General features: G+C 41.7%; 1 protein-coding gene across 10 annotated transcripts in view; it reads right to left on the minus strand.

Annotated features, from left to right (window-relative positions):
* VWA8 (von Willebrand factor A domain containing 8) overlaps window positions 1-18819 on the minus strand; it is a 416362-nt gene that overhangs the window by 346584 nt on the left and 50959 nt on the right. For all 10 annotated transcript variants that reach the window (XR_009496658.1, XM_059892187.1, XM_025000014.2 and 7 more), the window contains exons 5-8: window positions 10670-10837; window positions 5080-5244; window positions 4307-4356; window positions 2795-2903 (exon numbers count right to left, since the gene is read on the minus strand). Coding sequence is in view for 9 of the 10 variants with exons in the window: in XM_059892187.1 (XP_059748170.1) it covers window positions 2795-2903; window positions 4307-4356; window positions 5080-5244; window positions 10670-10837 (492 nt within the window). In the remaining variant the exon portion in view is untranslated. The remainder of the gene's footprint in view (window positions 1-2794; window positions 2904-4306; window positions 4357-5079; window positions 5245-10669; window positions 10838-18819) is intronic.

The raw sequence follows: 18819 nt of genomic DNA on the forward strand, positions 1-18819 counted from the left end.
CGGGGATCTCCCCAACCCAGGGACTGAACCTACGTCTTCTTTGTCTCATCAGCAGACAGGTTCTTTACCACTAGCGCCACCTGGGAAGCCCATATAAGTCACTGTTCTAACTACAAAGTCAGGAAGTGTTTTCATCCTCAAATTCTTCACCCCAAACTGCTTTCCCAAATAGGTTTCAGTTCAGTTCAGTTCACTCTCTCAGTCGTGTCCGACTCTTTGCGACCCCATGAATCGCAGCACGCCAGGCCTCCCTGTCCATCACCAACTCCCGGAGTTCACTCAGACTCACGTCCATCGAGTCAGTGATGCCATCCAGCCATCTCATCCTCTGTTGTCCCCTTCTCCTCCTGCCCCCAATCCCTCCCAGCATCAGAGTCTTTTCCGATGAGTCAACTCCTCTCATGAGGTGGCCAAAGTACTGGAGTTTCAGCTTTAGCATCATGCCTTCCAAAGAAATCCCAGGGCTGGTCTCCTTCAGAATGGACTGGTTGGATCTCCTTGCAGTCCAAGGGACTCTCAAGAGTCTTCTCCAACACCACAGTTCAAAAGCATCAATTCTTCGGTGCTCAGCCTTCTTCCCAGTCCAACTCTCACATCTATACATGACCACAGGAAAAAGCACAGCCTTGACTAGACGGACCCTTGTTGGCAAAGTAATGTCTCTGCTTTTCACTATGCTATCTAGGTTGGTCATAACTTTCCTTCCAAGGAGTAAGTGTCTTTTAATTTCATGGCTGCAGTCACCATCTGCAGTGATTTTGGAGCCCCCCAAAATAAAGTCTGATACTGTTTCCACTGTTTCCCCATCTATTTCCCATGAAGTGGTGGGACCGGATGCCATGATCTTCGTTTTCTGAATGTTGAGCTTTAAGCCAACTTTTTCACTCTCCACTTTGACTTTCATCAAGAGGCTTTTTAGTTCCTCTTCACTTTCTGCCATAAGGGTAGTGTCATCTGCATATCTGAGGTTATTGATATTTCTCCCGGCAATCTTGATTCCAGCTTGTGCTTCTTCCAGACCAGCATTTCTCATGATGTACTCTGCACAGAAGTTAAATAAGCAGGGTGACAATATACAGCCTTGATGTACTCCTTTTCCTATTTGGAACCAAATGGGTTTACCTTACTTTAAAAAGTCTGTTTAATTAGGGCAATGAGAGAAATTTCAATATAAGCTGCCTATTAGATGACATTATGGAACTATTGTTGATATGCAGAGAGGTATGATAGTACGTGTCCTGGTTATGTATTAATAGAAGAATGTTCTAATTCTTAGAACTGCATATTGAAGTAGTTAAGAATACTGACTGCAATTGACTTTCAGAATTGTTTAGGTAAAAAAGAGAAAGTGTAAACAAAAGCAGTAATAATGTTAAAAATTGGTGAATCTACTTAATGGGATTATAGTTTTATGTCTGGCTATTTTTGAACTTTTTTTTTTTTTGGATTTGAGAATTGTCAAAGTAAAAAGTTCCAAGGAAAAAACAGTAAGAATTAAAATTAGAAGACATGAAAAATATGGAGGGAAAATGTTGCTCCAAATGTTGGTACACACGCATGTGCAAAGTCCCTTCAGTCGTGTCTGACTCTTTGCAACCCTATGAACTGTAGCCTGCCAAGCTCCTCTGTGCATGGAATTCTCCAGGCAAGAATACTGGAGTGGGTTGCGTGCCCTCCTCCAGCAGACCTTCCCAGCCAGCTTCTCTTGTGTCTCCTGCACTGGCAGGCAGGTTGTTCTTTTTCACTAGTGCCACGGGGAAGGTGCCCCAGGTGTTTCGAACGGTGTAAATGATTCATGGGAAACCTAACTCACTGACTTTCAGGAAATGAGAAAAATAAGAAGCAACATGAGATTAAAAATAAGTTTCTTGTCTCAGTGTTCCTGTGCATCCCACGCACCCCCACCCCACCTTGCTGCCAACAGAGGTGTCTTCCTCCTACAGATACCTGATTGTCGCACATCCCATCTACTTAATAATGTCTAACAGGCCACTTCTTCCACATCATAAAATCCAGACAACCTCACTCACCATGCAAAACACTTGTGACAACAAGGTCCTCACATTTCTCTTCACCACACGCATTTGCTCTAGTGACACAATTTATTACCATTCTCCAAACACACCAAGCCCTCTGGTGAATCAGCACCTCTGCCTGTGCTGTGCCCTCTGCCTTCCCATCACACCAGACGCCACCGTCATGACCTTCATGAAAGCGCAGTGGAGGACGTCTACGCTCCACCAAAGCCCCCATCCGGTTCCTCCTTCCTGTCTCCCTGCTTGCTCTTCCGGCAGCCAGCTGCTGCAGGTCTTTGAAAGAAGACTGCCCTTGAGTTCCTGGAGCCAGCTTGGCTCCCAGGGTGGGAGAGCAGCTAGTGCCTGGGAACATGTGGCCCCGGGGACAACACTAACCAGGGACCGATGGCGCTGGAGTGTGAAAGCCCTAGCTCGCCTACCTCAGGTGAAGCCAGTCAGAGGCCCGAGGTACTCTGCAGCTGACCTCTATGTGGTCGGGTGGAACACCTCCTTCCCTATGTCCAACTTACACCTGAGCTAGAAGTCTACCTTCCCCCCGGCCCTCCCCAACCTCAAGGCTGTATGCTCTCTAAAAGCTCAGAACACATCACTGGTCTCGGTACAGTTTGCTGGGCTGCACAGCAAATTAAACTCAGGCCTTGAAATATTTATAGAAGAATATGACAAGACAAACAGAAATGATTAATCTCCAAGGATTAACTTTTAAATTTTCCTTGCCACATTTGGATATACCAGTCATTAAATTACTTGATACATACCAGGATTTGAACTGCAGCTGGTAAACTATCTAAAGGAAAATCTGGAAGTCCAAGGGTAGAAGATTCTTGGGAACAGAGAGTGGTGGCAAAGGACAAAAGCTGAGAAACTCTAGGGGAAAAAAAGTGGTATTAAATTTTATTCTAATAGTTTCAGTATATAAAATCTGTTAAAGACAAAATAGCTGGGCCAATTTAATTAATCTAAAAAGCTGACATCTACTATTAAATTCTTAAAGAACAGCAGCTCCACATTACATTTCATTCAGAAGCTTGTTAGGTACAGGTAACTGTACCTAATCTCTTAAATCCATCACAATATGTAAGGTTTTACACAACCTGACCCAAAACTACCCTGTCAGTCTTACCTCCTACCCTTCTCAGTCCAAATCCAAACTTTGGCCACTGGGAGCTTTTCACGTTTTCAAGAATAAAGCACACTCACTCATAACCCACGCCTTTAAAAAATTTCTTAGAATTCCTTAATTCCATTCTCTATCAGTCAAAAGCCTACTCATTCTTTAAGATCTACATCAAATGCCAATGCCTCTGCAAAGACCTTGTACAGTTCCAGCCCCAACACTTTGAAATTATGGCCCTTACCACACTATGTTAAAGAAAAATATTTATACACATATATTTAAACACTACTGGATCTTGAAATTCTTGTCATCAAAGTTCATGTCTTATTAACTCATTAACTTTATCATTAGCACATGTACCACAGCTGCTGAAAAGCTCTTCAAATGGTTGCTGAATGAATGAATCAGTTGATCAATGAATGGGCAAAACAAGTTCAATGTTAAGAATCCAGAATTTATATATACATATAAGCTATTTATACACACAAATATACATATTTATGTGTGTTTATATATAAATTTTATATATAAACATATTATTTTTATGTTTAATATAACATGCTTCATATAGCATATGTTAATGGTATAAATTATTATGTTAATATGTTATAAATATCGATTTATATATAAATAGCTGCTGCTGCTAAGTCGCTTCAGTCGTGTCCGACTCTGTGCGACCCCATTGACGGCAGCCCACCAGGCTCCCCCGTCCATGGGATTTTCCAGGCAAGAGTACTGGAGTGGGGTGCCGTTGCCTTCTCCATATAAATAGCTAGCATATATATATATTCGGAGAAGGCAATGGCACCCCACTCCAGTACTCTTGCCTGGAAAATCCCATGGACGGAGGAGCCTGGTAGGCTGCAGTCCATGGGGTTGCTGAGAGTCGGACACGACTGAGCGACTTCCCTTTCACTTTTCACTTTCATGCATTGGAGAAGGAAACGGCAACCCACTCCAGTGTTCTTGCCTGGAGAATCCCAGGGATGGGGGAGCCTGGTGGGCTGCCGTCTCTGGGGTCGCACAGAGTCGGACACAACTGAAGCGACTTAGCAGCAGCATATATATATATATATATATATATATATACACACACACACACACACACACACACACGTATAGATCTATCTATATGTATATCTGAAATACTTACTTTTCAGTAGGAACATTGGCTCCAACTGAATATAACAGTTTAAGTTGGTCCTAAAATAGCACGGGAACATACCAAATTGATTAATAAGGACTGTAACATATTAAATGCAAATACTTAGAGACATAATTCAACCTTTTAATCAAGCAAACACTAAGCAATCAATAGCAAAAAATCGTTTTCTGATACATGTCATTTTTCTAAAAGAAAAGTAACTTTTTCTTCCTAGTTTTCAGAGATTTTCTTTACCTTTGTATCCATTTCACTTTCCAGTAACTACTGAGGGGGACAACTACAAACATAGTAACATTTTTATAGTAACTGAATTAATTATAAATAGGAGAGACGTTTTAAAAATAAACCACCCTTAAGGAGAGAGGGGAAAGCCAGGGGAGGGGATGAAGAGGTACAAACTACCATGTATAAAACAAATAAGCTACAAGCACAAGGAATATGGGTTCTTTACTGTCTGAGCCACCAGGGAAGTCCAAGAATACTGGAGTAGGTAGCCTATCCCTTCTCCAGGGGATCTTCCTGACCCAGGAATCGAACTGGGGTCTCCTGCATTGCAGGCAGATTCTTTACCAGCTGAGCTATCAGGGACACCCACAAAGAACACAGCCAATATTTTATAATAACTTTAAATGAAGTATAATCTATGAAAATATTGAATCACTAAGATGAACACCTGAAACTAATATAATATTGCAAATAAATTATATTTCAATTAAAATTAAATAAAAATTTAAAAACAAATTATCCCTGTTCCTACTTACCTTGAAGGGAAGATAATAAATATCTCTGGCTTGAAATCGAGACCGGAGTGGGGGATCTAATGGATTCCCAGAGTACCTGGGCACTGGCAAGCCCAAGGCAATGACTCGGAAATTTTCATTAACTCGGACAATCTTCCAAGCATCCAATTCTGTTTTGGTATGATCCTAAAAGAGTAAGAAAGCACAAGTTACTGCATGGCAATACAGACCACACTTGCAGGAGCCGAGCTAAGGGATTTAGCCCCTGACTGCTGAGTAAACTGTACTAGAGAACCCTCCTGAAGCCAAATTGTCAAGGATGGGAGTAAAGTGGAATCAGGAAGAGGGTACCAGGGAAGGCTTGCAAAATGAAGACTGGCATTTGAAAGGAGAAGCAGTGAATGCATTGAGGCACAAAGGCAATGTGGATCAGATCTCTAAGTTCTACTTGGTCAACAGAGAGGAATAATCAGGAGAGCAAGAAAAATAAACTGAGTCCAGCCAGAAGTCAACACGGAGCAGTTCCGCAAGGACAGACCACCAGCAGGGCAAAGGCTGTCCGGGGGCTTTCAACAGATAAACGTGTTTACGGACGTATCTCTACCAAGCTATAGTAACAGTGATAAGGAACATTTTAAAAAAATTTAATACATGGTAAGCACTTTCCATGAATTTTTCTCATTTAATTTTCACCAGAATCCAAACAGACACAATTCCTGACGTTCAAAACAGTTACATAACTTGCCCACATTCCTGCATCCAGGACATGATGGGGCTGAGACTGGAAACAAAAGGAAACACGTGACTTTGGAGTCACAAATGCCGACTCCAGGGCACATTCTAGCTAGGTGACCAAAAGCCTGTTATTATACCCCTGAGTCTCAATTTTCTCATCTGTAAAGAGGAAACAATACCACCGATATTATTACAGCTGTTATGAAAGTTAAATGTGATCACGCCTGTAAAAGTAACTGGCCCTGTTATCTTCCTTCTCTGCCTGACCCTCCCAGGGCTCTTCACTGCTCTTCAGCCTTTGAAGAGCCACCCCCAACCGCACCGCCCCGGTCCCTTGGTGTTGCCCTCTTCATACCTTCTTGTATGGCAACATTTAAAGACTTCATTCCACTTAACTGTTAACAAAGAGTCATTGAGCACCTACCCCGTGCCAGGCGATGTTCTGAAGTTTGAGATAATAACAGTGACAAAATTCCTAACCTACTGAAAGTTATAATCTAGTAGATGGAAGCAGAGGGTAAAGAATCTGCCTGCAGTGCAGAAGACCCAGGTTGGACCCCTGGGTCGGGAAGATCCCCAGGAGAAGGGCATGGCAACCCAGTCCAGTATTCTTGACTGCAGAATCCCACAGACAGAGGAGCCTGGCAGGCTACAGTCCATGGGATTGCACTGAGTTGGACATGACTGAAGTGACTTAACACACACACACACGGAGGGAGGCAGACAATGAACTAAAACCGTAAGTAAGTAAATCAAGTAGGATAATTAGATGACTCTGTGGAAAAAAACAGAGCAGAGTAAGGTAGTATGGGGGCAGAAGGCATGTTGCAATATTTAATGAATGGTGAGGGCAGCCTTCCCTGGAATACAGGCGGAACTCGGAGGTGTTGCAGCTGCAGTTCCAGACTACCACAATAAAGTACATATTGCAATGAAGTGAGACACACAAATCCCCTGGTTCTCCAGTTCATGCAAAAGTTACTTTTACAGTACACTGTAGCCTATTAAGCATGCAATAGCATTACATCTAAAAATGCACATACCTTAACTTAAAAATATTTTATTGCTAACAAACGCTAACCATCCTCTGAGACGTCAGTGAATAGTAGCCTTTTTGCTGGTAGAGGGTCTTGTCTAAACGTTGATGGCTGCTGACTGACTAGGAGAGTGGTTGCTGAAGGCGGGGGTGGCTGTGGCAATTCCCTAAAACCCTTGGCCAACAAAGATATGTCTAGTCAAAGCTAGGTTTTTTCCAGGAGTCACATATGGATGTGAGTGCTGAACCATAAAGAAGGCTTAGCACCAAAGAACTGATGCTTTTGAACTGTGGCGTTGCAGAAGACTCTTGAGAGTCCCCTGGACTGCAAAGAGATCCAACCAGTCCATCCTAAAGGAAATCAACCCTGAATATTCAACGAAAGGACTGATGCTGAAGCTGAAGCTCCAATACTTTGGCCACCTGATGCAAACAGCCGACTCATTAGAAAAGACCCTGATTCTGGGCAAGATTGAAGGCAGGAGGAGAAGGGGACAACAGAGGATGAGATGGTTGGATGGCATCGCCAACTCAATGGACATGAGTTTGAGCAAGCTCCAGGAGATGGTGAAGGACAGGGAAGCCTGGCGAGCTGCAGTCCATGGGGCTGCAGAGTCAGACACAACTAAGCAACTGAGCAACAACAACAAAAGGCCACCATGAAGTCTGCTGCATCAACTGACCCTTTCATGAACAATTTCTCCATAGCATGAGACGCTGTTTGATAGTATTTTACCCACGGTAGAACTTTCCAATTTGGAGTCAGTCCTCTCAAACTCTGCTTTAGCTTTACCAACTAGGTTTATTTTGAAATTCTAAATCCTATGTTATTATAACAACTTTCACGGCATCTTCACCAGGACTCAATTTCATCTCAAGAAACCATTTTCTTTGCTCATCCATAAGAAGCAACTCCTCATCTGTTAAAAGTTTTATCATAAGACTGCAACAATTCAGTCACATCTTTAGGGTCCACTTCTAATTCTGGTTTTCTTGCTCTTTCTATCATGTCTGCAGTTACTTCTTTCCCTGAAGACCTGACCCTCTCAAAGTCATCCATGAGAGTTGGAATTAAGTTGTTGTTTTTTTTTTTTTTTAAATCAAACTATTGGGAGTTTTTCGCTTTCTTCTTCTTTTGAAAAATATTTATGTATCATTCATTCATTCATTCATTTGGCTGCACTGGGTCTTAGCTGCAGCACGTGGGATCTTTTACTTGTGACAGGCAGGATCCCCAGTTATGGCACGTGGGATCCAGTTCCCCGACCAGGGATCAAACCCACCCTCCTTGCCCTGGGAGTGCGAAGCCCCAGCCACTGGACTGTGAGGGAAGGCCCCTTCCAATCTCCTCTTAATCTTGATATTTTGACCTCTTCCTATGAACCATCAGTCAGTTCAGTCACTCAGCTGTGTTCACTATGTCAGGTTCACTATGAACCATAAGTGTCTCCTTAATGTGGCATCTGTAACAGCAAATCCTTTCCAGAAGGTTTTCAATTTACTTTTCCCAGATCTGTCAGAGGAGTTACTGTGGCAGCTAGAGCCTTACAAAATGCATTTCCTAAAAAATAAGACTTGAAAGTCGAAATTACTCCTTGACCCATGGGCTGCCGACCAAATGCTGTGAACATGAATTTCATTGTACATCTCCATCGGAGCTCTTGGACAACCAGGCACATTGTCTATGAACAGTAATATTCTGAAAGCTTTTTTTTTTTCTGAGAAGTAGGTCTCAACAGTGAGCTCAACAATAAACCATGCTGGAAACAGATTTGCTGTCATCCAGGCTTTGCTGTTCCATTTGTGGAGCCCAGGTAGATTAGACGCAGCATAATTCTTAGAGGCCCTACGATTTGCAAACTGGCAAAGGAGCACTAGCTTCCACTTACAGTCACCAGCTGCATCAGCCCCTAACAAGAGAGTCAGCCTGTCCTTTGAAGCTCTAAAGACAGACATCGACTTCTCCTCTCTAGCTACAAAAGTTCTAGATGGCATCTTCTTCCACTAGAAGGCTGTTTCATCTCCATAGCAACTCTGATGCTCAGTGTAGCCACCTTCATTACTGATCTGAGCTAGATCTTACAGATAACTGACGGCAGTTTCTATATCAGCACTTGGGCTTCACCTTGCACTTTTAAGTATGGACACAGCTTTTTTCCTTAAACCTCAGGAATCCACCTCTGCTAACTTCAGCTTCCTCACCTTTCTCTGACTTGAATTGAAGAGTTAGGGCCTTGCTCTGGTTTAGGCATGGACTTAAGGGAATGTTGTGGCTGGTTTCATCTTCTATCCAGACTACTAAAACTTTCTTCAGCAAAATAGGGTGGTTTCTCTTTCTTACCATTTGTGTGTTCACTGGACTAGCATTTTTACTTTCCTGCAAGAACTTTTCCTTTGCATGAAAAACCTGGCTAACAGTTTGGCCTAAGAAGCCTAGTTTTTGGAGTATCTCAGGTTTCAACATGCCTTCCTCAGTAAGCATAATCATTTCTAGCTTGTCACTTAACGTGAGAGACAAATGACTTCTTTCACTTGAACACTTAGAGGCCACTGTGGGATTATTAACTGGAACTGACCTAATTTCAACGCTGTTGTTATGTCTTAGGGAACAGGGAGGCCTGCAAAGAGGGACAGAGATTGGAGATGAGCAGCTGATGTGAGGAGTAGTCAGAACACACACATTTATTGATGAAGTTCACCATCTTATATGGGTTTGGTTTGAGGAACCCCAAAATAACTGCACATCAAAGATCAGTGATCACAAATTACCATAACAAATGCCAATGGAAAGCTTGAAATGTGGTTAGAATTACCAAATGCAACAGAGACACGAAGTGAGCGACCTCTGTTAGAAAAATGGTGCCCATTGGTTTGTTTGATGCAGAGTTGCCCCAACCCTCGATTTGTAAATAACACCATATCTGCGAAGCAACACTAGAGCAAAGCGCAATGTAAAAAGGCATGCCTGGGTTACATTTGAGCAAAGACCTGAAAGAGGTAGAGGAATGAGTCTGGCAGATGTCTGGGAGAAAACTACTCTGGAAGAACAAGGTGCCTGTGCAAAGCACCGATGAGACAGGAGAATGCATTTTGAGTAGTTAATGGTAAAGAGCATGTTGGCAGGTGGAGTGGAATGAAAGGGGAGAAAGAAAGAAGAAGATAAGGTCAAAGGGACAGTGATGGCTCAGATGACCAGATATTCTGTATTCCACTGTAAGGACTTTAGATTTTATTCTGAGTAGAACAGGAAGGCGTTGGAGGTTTACAGCAGAGGAATGACCTGTTCTGCCTTGTGTTTTAAACGCATTACTGACTGCCCTGGGGGAGCCAGGAGGGAAGCAGGGGGTCCAGAGACAAAGCTCTTACAACAGCTCAGGCATGAGATGCCGGTAGCTTGGACCTTCAGGGTATCTTTAAGTATTTCATTCGTTTCTGTCCATATCTACTGGACTTCGAGCTTCTTGAACCAACAAGTGGATTTTATTCAACTCCATCTTCCTGGTGCCTAGCACAGTCTAGAAGCCATTAGGCTTGTTGAGGGAAGGAAGAGAAGGAAAGAGGGAGATAGAAACGGAGGGGAAAGGAAAGAATTAAAAGAAGAAAAAAATAGAAATAAAAATAGTGAGTAGAGAGACAAAGTAAAACTCTGGGTCCTCTCACATGGTCTGCAAACAGAAGAGCCATACAAAACTGCAAACGCGCAACTGGCTTCAGCCAACTGCCCGAGACAGCCGCCCCCGAACAACCGTCCTTATTCTCATACGATCATGCCTTACACCGCAGATGGCACGGCCCGCGGCTCACAGCTCAGACGCAGCGCTGACGTGTTTCTTTTCTTACTTGGAGAAGTTTGTCGTAACGCTCGGCAGACATCAGGAAGCGTCCATCCTCAAGCTGCATCTCCCTGTTCTCCAGCAAGTTGTTCAAAACCGGCAGGACGTTCCTCTCCGCCTTTTCCAAGCCTTCCAGGATGAGTGTTCTACCTTCTGTGGCTGCACGAACTGCACACTATTTCCAAGAGACAAAAGCAACATCAAACACAGTGCAGCGTGGCCTGATTTTACTTGTTCAGTAATGCAGATGAAACTAGGCCTTCTTATTATGGGGACCAGGAGTCCGAAAAGCTGGGTTCCAGATCTTGGTTTTGCTTATTCAACCAATAGGATCTTGACCAAATGAAAGAGGCCTGTTTCCCCATTTGTAAAATGAAGAGATTAGAAGCAGTGGCCCCTAAGGCTCCTTTCAGCTGTAACATTTTAGATATATCCCCAATGAAACAGAAAACTAAGAGCTATTTTTGGATCAGTAATGCAATCAAGGAAGCAGATTCCTTAACTAGAAACAAAAAATGAAGATTACAATCTGCTCTATCAAGATTCTTATGGAGATCAGATAAACTAGGTGAGAACACGCAGAGACTGTAAGGTTTTAAATGAGTCACCATCACAATGGATTCAGATTTAGTGTCGTGTTCCACGCCGACAGCATCACAGATTTACCAAAACAGAAAGAGAGTCAGGTTTTCCACTGGGCTATAGCAGACTGACCATAATCATACTCCTAGTTTTCCAAGTTTAAGAAAATTAGAAATAGAGAAAAAAAGAAAATAAAGTAGACTCCAAATGGAAAGAAACAGGAAAAATATAATTTTAAAAAAAAGTAAAGTACTAAAGATATGGGGGGGCGGAATCCTTCTTTAACTGATAGATGCTGAACAAGATAGAAAAATCTATTTTTTGCTCAAAATCCTTGAAAATCTGGTTTTAAAAAAAAAAGAAAACCTCAATGACATTTCTGCTGTGTACTGAACAATATGATTAGGATTAATGCCATGAAATTTACGTTATCACTCTCTCCTTAAAAGCCTCTATTTTTGATCTTTATATGGCACTATATTTTCTTAAAAAAAAAAAAAAAAACTCTTTTCTGCTTGCCCATCCCATGTAAGTTGCCAGAATTACATCTTTAACCCAAGCTCTTCTTACGCTAGAGGGTCTGGTCTGAGCATCATACTTAATCACATAGTTGCAACCACCACTGGTATGCTAACCATTCTCAACCTCAGGCTCCCCCAAGCTCCATCACACAGTCCTACTATATGAATGCCTCCAACCAGACTCTAGAAGCACCTCAGGCTCTACTGTACAATACTGAACACATCAGATTTTCCTCCAAATATTCTCCTTCTCTTATCTTTCTATTTATGGTGCGAGCACTGTTTTCCCATGACAGGTCCTAGATTCCTATCTCACCTCCTACATCCAATTTATCACTGTGTCCTGATGATATACTTATTTAGTATTTCTGGAATTCATCCCTTCTACCACTCCTCTAGTTCGGGACCTTCTTACCTCTCAGATCTTCTCCTTACTAAGTCCAAGCTCCTTAATGTAGTGTTTATATCTATCACAATACGGCATTTATTGTTCCAATACTTACTCTGATAACAGTTGCCTGACATGTGATATTCTTGCAACACTGAACTGGCTGTAATTTCCCCATGCTTAAACGTACCACACTGCTTAACTAGAAAAATGTGTTCTATACTGATCCCCTTTGCTTAAAATTTAATTTTCCCTATAGTAATTAGCCCTCAACCAATCTGAAAAATTAGCCTCCAAATAATCCTTCAGATGAAGGGAGGAAAAAGACTATCTCTGTTTTTTTTAAGAGACTAAATATCCAAAAAATTTCTCAAATAGCAAAGCACTGACTTCCCAACTTGCAGGGGGTGGGGAGTGGCGGTGGGTGGCGGGGACCCAAAAACAGGCACTGCTTAATCAAGTCTCCTTTTAATAAGTTGCTGAATTTTGCATTGTATTACAGAATTCATTTCAAATGTCTATGTACTATAATAAAAAATTAACTTCTATGAAAACTACAATTAAGACTCATCCTATTTTAAAAGTAAGATCAAATCATGAATAAATCTGACCATCTTGTGGTAGCAGCTTTACTTTTTTAAATGCATGGACAGAAGTGACTTAGTAGCTCCTAAAGAACCGGAAAAAAAAAAAAAAAGAATCTTATTTTTGCTAGTTGATAAAATGGCAAATCCATAGAAATGGCTTCCAAAACATTAAAAATAACACATAAACTACTTCTTATAAAAATTCATGTTTCAGCTAAGGCCTCAATTAAGCTTTCTTTCATAAGAATCTATTTACTCCAAGAAAACACAGCTCCTAATAAAAAGAAACTCAGCTATATCTCAATCTAAAAAAAAGAAAGAAATTAAGATATCACAACTTGTGTCAATATTGTATTTAAGAAGCTAATAAACTTTTTGTCAATCTTAGTTGTAAAACAGACTACTGTATTTAACTTTTAAATACTTCATAGAGATGAAAACACATGTTCTCAGAGACAAAACTAGAAATACGTAAATCAAAATTTAGTGGTTTCCCAACTGCAGGTCAGGGAAGACAGTCTTGACGACATAGGACAACAATAGACACAGCAGATCTGCTTTTATTTACTCCAGGAGACTTTGGTGCACCTTTCCAGAGGAAAGGTGGAATAAGCTACAGACAGATTGGAAGGAAAGCACAAAGGAATCCTTCCATCCACCTAATGGAGGTGTGGACTAGTCACTTTAGTGCTGCCCGACTCTTTGTGGAATAGGTGCTGTGATCGTAACTTAAAAAGTAGTAATGGATGGAAAAAGGCCTCTTGAAAACCTGATAAGTGCTGCACCTCTTCTCTAGAGTAAAATGCATACAGCTATCTGTATATAACAGAGACCTCAAGTTAAGAACCTCTAACTCTGAAAAAATGATACAAACACAAAGTCATGAGTTGGCATACACTGTAGTAATAATTGCTGAAGCCAGAATCATCAATGAATGGTAAAATGAGTGGGTAAGAGTATAATGAAAAACAGGGTATTTGCAAAAACTCAAAACTATTTCCCCTCACAAGGTATTTTTAAGTGACAAAGGGAAAAAATAACACAATAGTGAAGGAACCTGGCAGATACAACCGTAACCAAGTGCTCAGTTAATATGCAGTAACGAGATGCGTCAGGCTCCCCAGGTGGCACCAGCAGTAAAAGGCCTGCCTGCCAACGCAGGAGACGTAAGAGATGAAGGTTCAATCCCTGGGTCAGGAAGATCCCCTAGAGGTGGGCATGGCAACCCACTCCAGTATTCTTGCCTGGAGAATCCCCTCGGACAGAGCAGCCTGGCAGGCTACTACCGAGTTGCAAAGAGTCGGACAGGACGGAAGCGACTTAGCACGCCTGCAATGAGCTGTATCAATTTCAAGCACTAAACGTCTTATATGAAGCTCCCCCAAAGGCCACATCTCTTCTATTGCATTGCTACATTTTTAAAATATGCATGATCTTGATCAAATCATGAGGAAACATCAGACAAAACATACTTAGCAACATTCTACAAAATAATTGGCCATGAAGAAGACAAGGGAGTGATCTGGTACTATAATGGGAGGTGGAGCTTCGGATAGTGCAGCAGAAGTCACCTTTTTTTTAATGATGCAAATACTTGAGCACGTTCATATGATGAGGAGGAGCAGCTTTGTCTTTGACTAAGTGTCACTCCTCCTCCTCTTGCAAGGCTAGCTCTGTACTCTGAGCTTAGTGGCATTCTCTCTTCCTTCCTCTAAAATCTTCCATCAACTCTCTCTCTCTCTCTCAGTTGTGTCTGACTCTTATTGACCCCATGGACTAAGGAGTCCACTAGGCTCCTCTGTCCATGGAATTTTTCAGGCAAGGATATTGGAGTGGGTTGCCATTTCCTCCTCCAGGGGATCTTCCCAACTCAGGGATCAAACCTGCATCTCTTGCATCTCCTGCATTGGCAGGCAGGTTCTCTACCACTAGCGCCACCCAGGAAGCCCTCCATCAACTATACCATATCTTTGCGTTTTTACATTCCTTCTCTTCTACACAAACGTCTGTACTTTAAGAAAATCTACAGTCTTCTGAGCCTCTTAATATACTCTCATTTTCCTCTCCTTTATTTACAAGCTGCTCTTTCGTTTGTTTCCTTTTGGCCGCCCCGGGCAGCTGGTGGGATCTTTGTTCCCTGGCCCTCAGCAGTGAAAAGCACCAAGTCCTAACTCCTGGACTGCCAGGGAGTTTCCTATTTTCAAGCCTCTTGAAAACAGTCCACATACTGACTGCCTCTAATAAGCTTCCATCACCCTCACTTTACTGAAACTGCTCACTTGAAAACACCAAAAATCAAAATGCCACAAATCAAGCTTTTTCTTGATCATCGTGTTCTCCTTCCCTTCAATCTTCTTCCATTGGTTCTCCCTTGTGATTTGAAGGAAAAAAAAAAAGTGAAAAGGCGGCTTCCCTGGTGGATCAAATGGTAAAAAACCTGCCTGCAATGCAGGAGACCCCAATTCAATCCTCTGACCCACTCCTGTGATTTACCATCTATGAATATGTACCAGGTTGGTTATCCCACTCCAGTGGGGAATTCCTATGGACAAAGGAGGCTAGCGGGGTACAGTCCATGGGGTCGCAAAGAGTCGGACACGACTGAGCAACTTCCACTTTCTCATGTACCTGCTTCATCTTCCGAGTAGCATTCTTAGGCCTTTAAGGGGTGAGAACTCTGTTTTTTGTCATATTGGTGCAAAACTGGCTCACAGCAGGCTTTTAGTGTTTATGGGATAAAAATGTAACCATTCAGTTAAAAGATGTTGTTATGTAAGTTTAGAAAGAATTTTTATATGAAGAACAATACTTATCTATGCTTACACTTGATATGAAAACAGAACTGAACAAGTTTAACTGTCAGCATGAGAGATTTAGTCTACATATTTCGAAATTTTTCTATACAGATTTTAAAATAATTGTGGTATAACTTTTCTAATCATTTAAAAAAAATAAAGAAGGGAACAGCATATATATATTTTACATGGAATGAATACTGGTGATCACTCCTCAGTGTAGAAATTAGATCAGGATCACCCATAAGGATCTCTTCCTGCCCTTCAAGCTACTGAATTTCCAGAGACCTAATTTCTCAAATAGAAATCAGAAAAAATGCATAAAGATCCTTCTAGACAAAACCATCCCATATAGCAACTTTAACAACCTAGTACATGGACACAAAGTATTTCAAGATAAAAGCAGCTGCATGACCTAAAATCAAAAACTGTCTAAGCCCTGTTCTACATTTGCTTCTGATTTGATGAACGACCTGAGGCAAACAATTAATCTGGATGTCTGTGTCCTCATTTACTAAATGAGAATATCCTCAAGGGGTGCTGTACGATGTCACTATTTATGAATCAAAGCAGTACTAGAAAAAAATTTAAAGCTGTCAAGCCTATTAAAATATCAATTATCATTAATATAGCCATGATCTAATGAAAATAGATTCTAAAGAGTTTCAGACACTCAAAATGGCTACAGTGTAATGTCACTGAGGAATTCAAAGGGAAAAAAAAATGTCTGTTTCAACTTCTTTATTTAAAATGATCAAAATAGGATTAGACTGATTTTGGGTTGCTCTACCACCTGCTGTGGATAATTAAGGTTACTCACATTCCTCTGTAAGCCTCCATTTCTCTCTAAAGCTATACTAGTAATGGTGCTTATCTCATAGATTATGATAAAGATTAAGGAAGATAACCTCTAACACACAGCAAACCGGAAAAAAAAAAATTATGGGGCTTCCCTGGTGGTCCAGTGGTTAAAAATCCATCTTGCCATGCAAGAGACACCGGTTTGATCCCTGGTCTGGGAAGATCCCACATGCCACAGAGCAACAGAGCCCATGCGCCACAACTACTGAAGCCTGTGCGCCCCAACAAAAGAAGCGACCATAACGAGAAGACCATGTAATTGCAACCAAGAGCAGCCCGTGCTCTCTGAAACTAGAGAAATTGTGCATGCAGCAATGAAAACCCAGCCAAAATAAAAAAATAAATAAACCTTTAAAAAATTTCATGTTACTTTCTTTAAAAAAAAAAAAAACAATTAGCTGTTATTATTACAAATACTATCATCCTGTAGTAGTTGTTGTCATTGTCATTATCGACATCAGCAGCAGCAGCATCTTCATGATCATCACTGCATTTTTAAGAGAAGTAGCATATGAGAGAAAGAAGCTAAACTTAAGAACTGGACAAATCCTGGTTCAAATTCTACCACTGCTTTGTTTATCATACAACTGGTATGACTCTTACTTCACCTATAAGGTGTGGAAGACAACTCCATCCTAAGGATGTTTTGAGGATTAAATGCAGTCATATAAAAAGTGCCTAGCACAACAGCGGGCTCCTCAATGAAAGTTATTTTTATCTCCCTTGATTCTTCTTCAGTTCAGTTCAGTTCAGTCGCTCAGTCATGTCCGACTCCTTTCGACCCCATGAATCGCAGCACGACAGGCCTCCCTGTCCATCACCAACTCCCAGAGTTCACTCAGACTCACGTCCATCGAGTCAGTGATGCCATCCAGCCATCTCATCCTCTGTTGTCCTCTTCTCCTCCTGCCCACAATCCCTCCCCAGCATCAGAGTCTTTTCCAATGAGTCAACTCTTCCCATGAGATGACCAAAGTACTGGAGTTCCAGCTTTAGCATCATTCCTTCCAAAGAAATCCCAGCGCTGATCTCCTTCAGAATGGACTGGTTGGATCTCCTTGCAGTCCAAGGGACTCTCAAGAGTCTTCTCCAACACCACAGTTCAAAAGCATCAATTCTTCAGTGCTCAGCTTTCTTCCCAGTCCAACTCTCACATCCATACATGACCACTGGAAAAACCATAGCCTTGACAAGATGGACCATTGTTGGCAAAGTAATATCTCTGCTTTTCAATATGCTGTCTAGGTTGGTCATAACTTTCCTTCCAAGGAGTAAGCGTCTTTTAATTTCATGGCTGCAGTCACCGTCTGCAGTGATTTTGGAGCCCAAAAAAATAGTCTGACACTGTTTCCACTGTTTCTCTATCTATTTCCCATTAAGTGATGGGACCAGATGCCATGATCTTGGTTTTCTGAATGTTGAGCTTTAAGTCAACTTTTTTTCACTTTCCTCTTTCACTTTCATCAAGAGGCTTTTTAGTTCCTCTTCACTTTCTGCCATAAGGGTGATTTCATCTGCATACACACACAGAAGTCGCTCAGTCGTGTCTGACTCTTGCGACCCCATGGATTGTAGCCCACCAGGCTCCTCGGTCCATGGGATTTTCCAGGCATGAATACTGGAGTGGGTTGCCGTTTCCTTCTCCAATCATCTGCATATCTGAGGTTATTGATATTTCTCCTGGCAGTCTTGATTCCAGCTTGTGCTTCTTCCAGCCCAGTGTTTCTCATGATGTACTCTGCATATAAGTTAAATAAGCAGGGTGACAATATACAGCCTTGACGTACTCCTTTCCTTAAATCTGTCCAACAGTTAACATACACATAGATAAGAGTTGGTCTGAGCAAGATGGCAAAATGATAAGAGGCCAAGGCCTGAGTTCTGACTAATACAGAGGTCAGAGTAAACAGAGACCTTCTTCTCCAACTGTACAAGTGACAATTAGGACATACGGACAGAGAAGCCTGGTGGGCTACAGTCCATGAGGTTGCAAAGAGTCACACATGACTGAGCATGAGATGACACAAGAACAAGACAGCTGCAAAGCATATAGAGCAGGTACCAGAATTCAGTCATTCTCAAAAAGCAAGCCACTGTTTCCCCCTATTTGCTAAAATAAGTAAAAGGTAATTATACAAGATAAAAATCTCATTTTTTGATCAATAGCACTGTTATTCAATATATTACTAGTTACTTTTGGTGACCTGTAATATTTAAGCAGTGTATTAAAGGAGTTAATCCTTACTTTTTCTACTATTAAAAGAGAATCAAGAATTATTCGAAACAGAGGCTGCTGCTGCTAAGTTGCTTCAGTCGTGTCTGACTCTGTGCGACCCCATAGATGGCAGCCCACCAGGCTCCCCCGTCCCTGGGATTCTCCAGGCAAGAACACTGGAGTGGGTTGCCATTTCCTTCTCCAATGC

Source organism: Bos taurus, chromosome 12 (assembly GCF_002263795.3).
Source record: "Bos taurus isolate L1 Dominette 01449 registration number 42190680 breed Hereford chromosome 12, ARS-UCD2.0, whole genome shotgun sequence".
NCBI lineage: Eukaryota > Metazoa > Chordata > Mammalia > Artiodactyla > Bovidae > Bos > Bos taurus.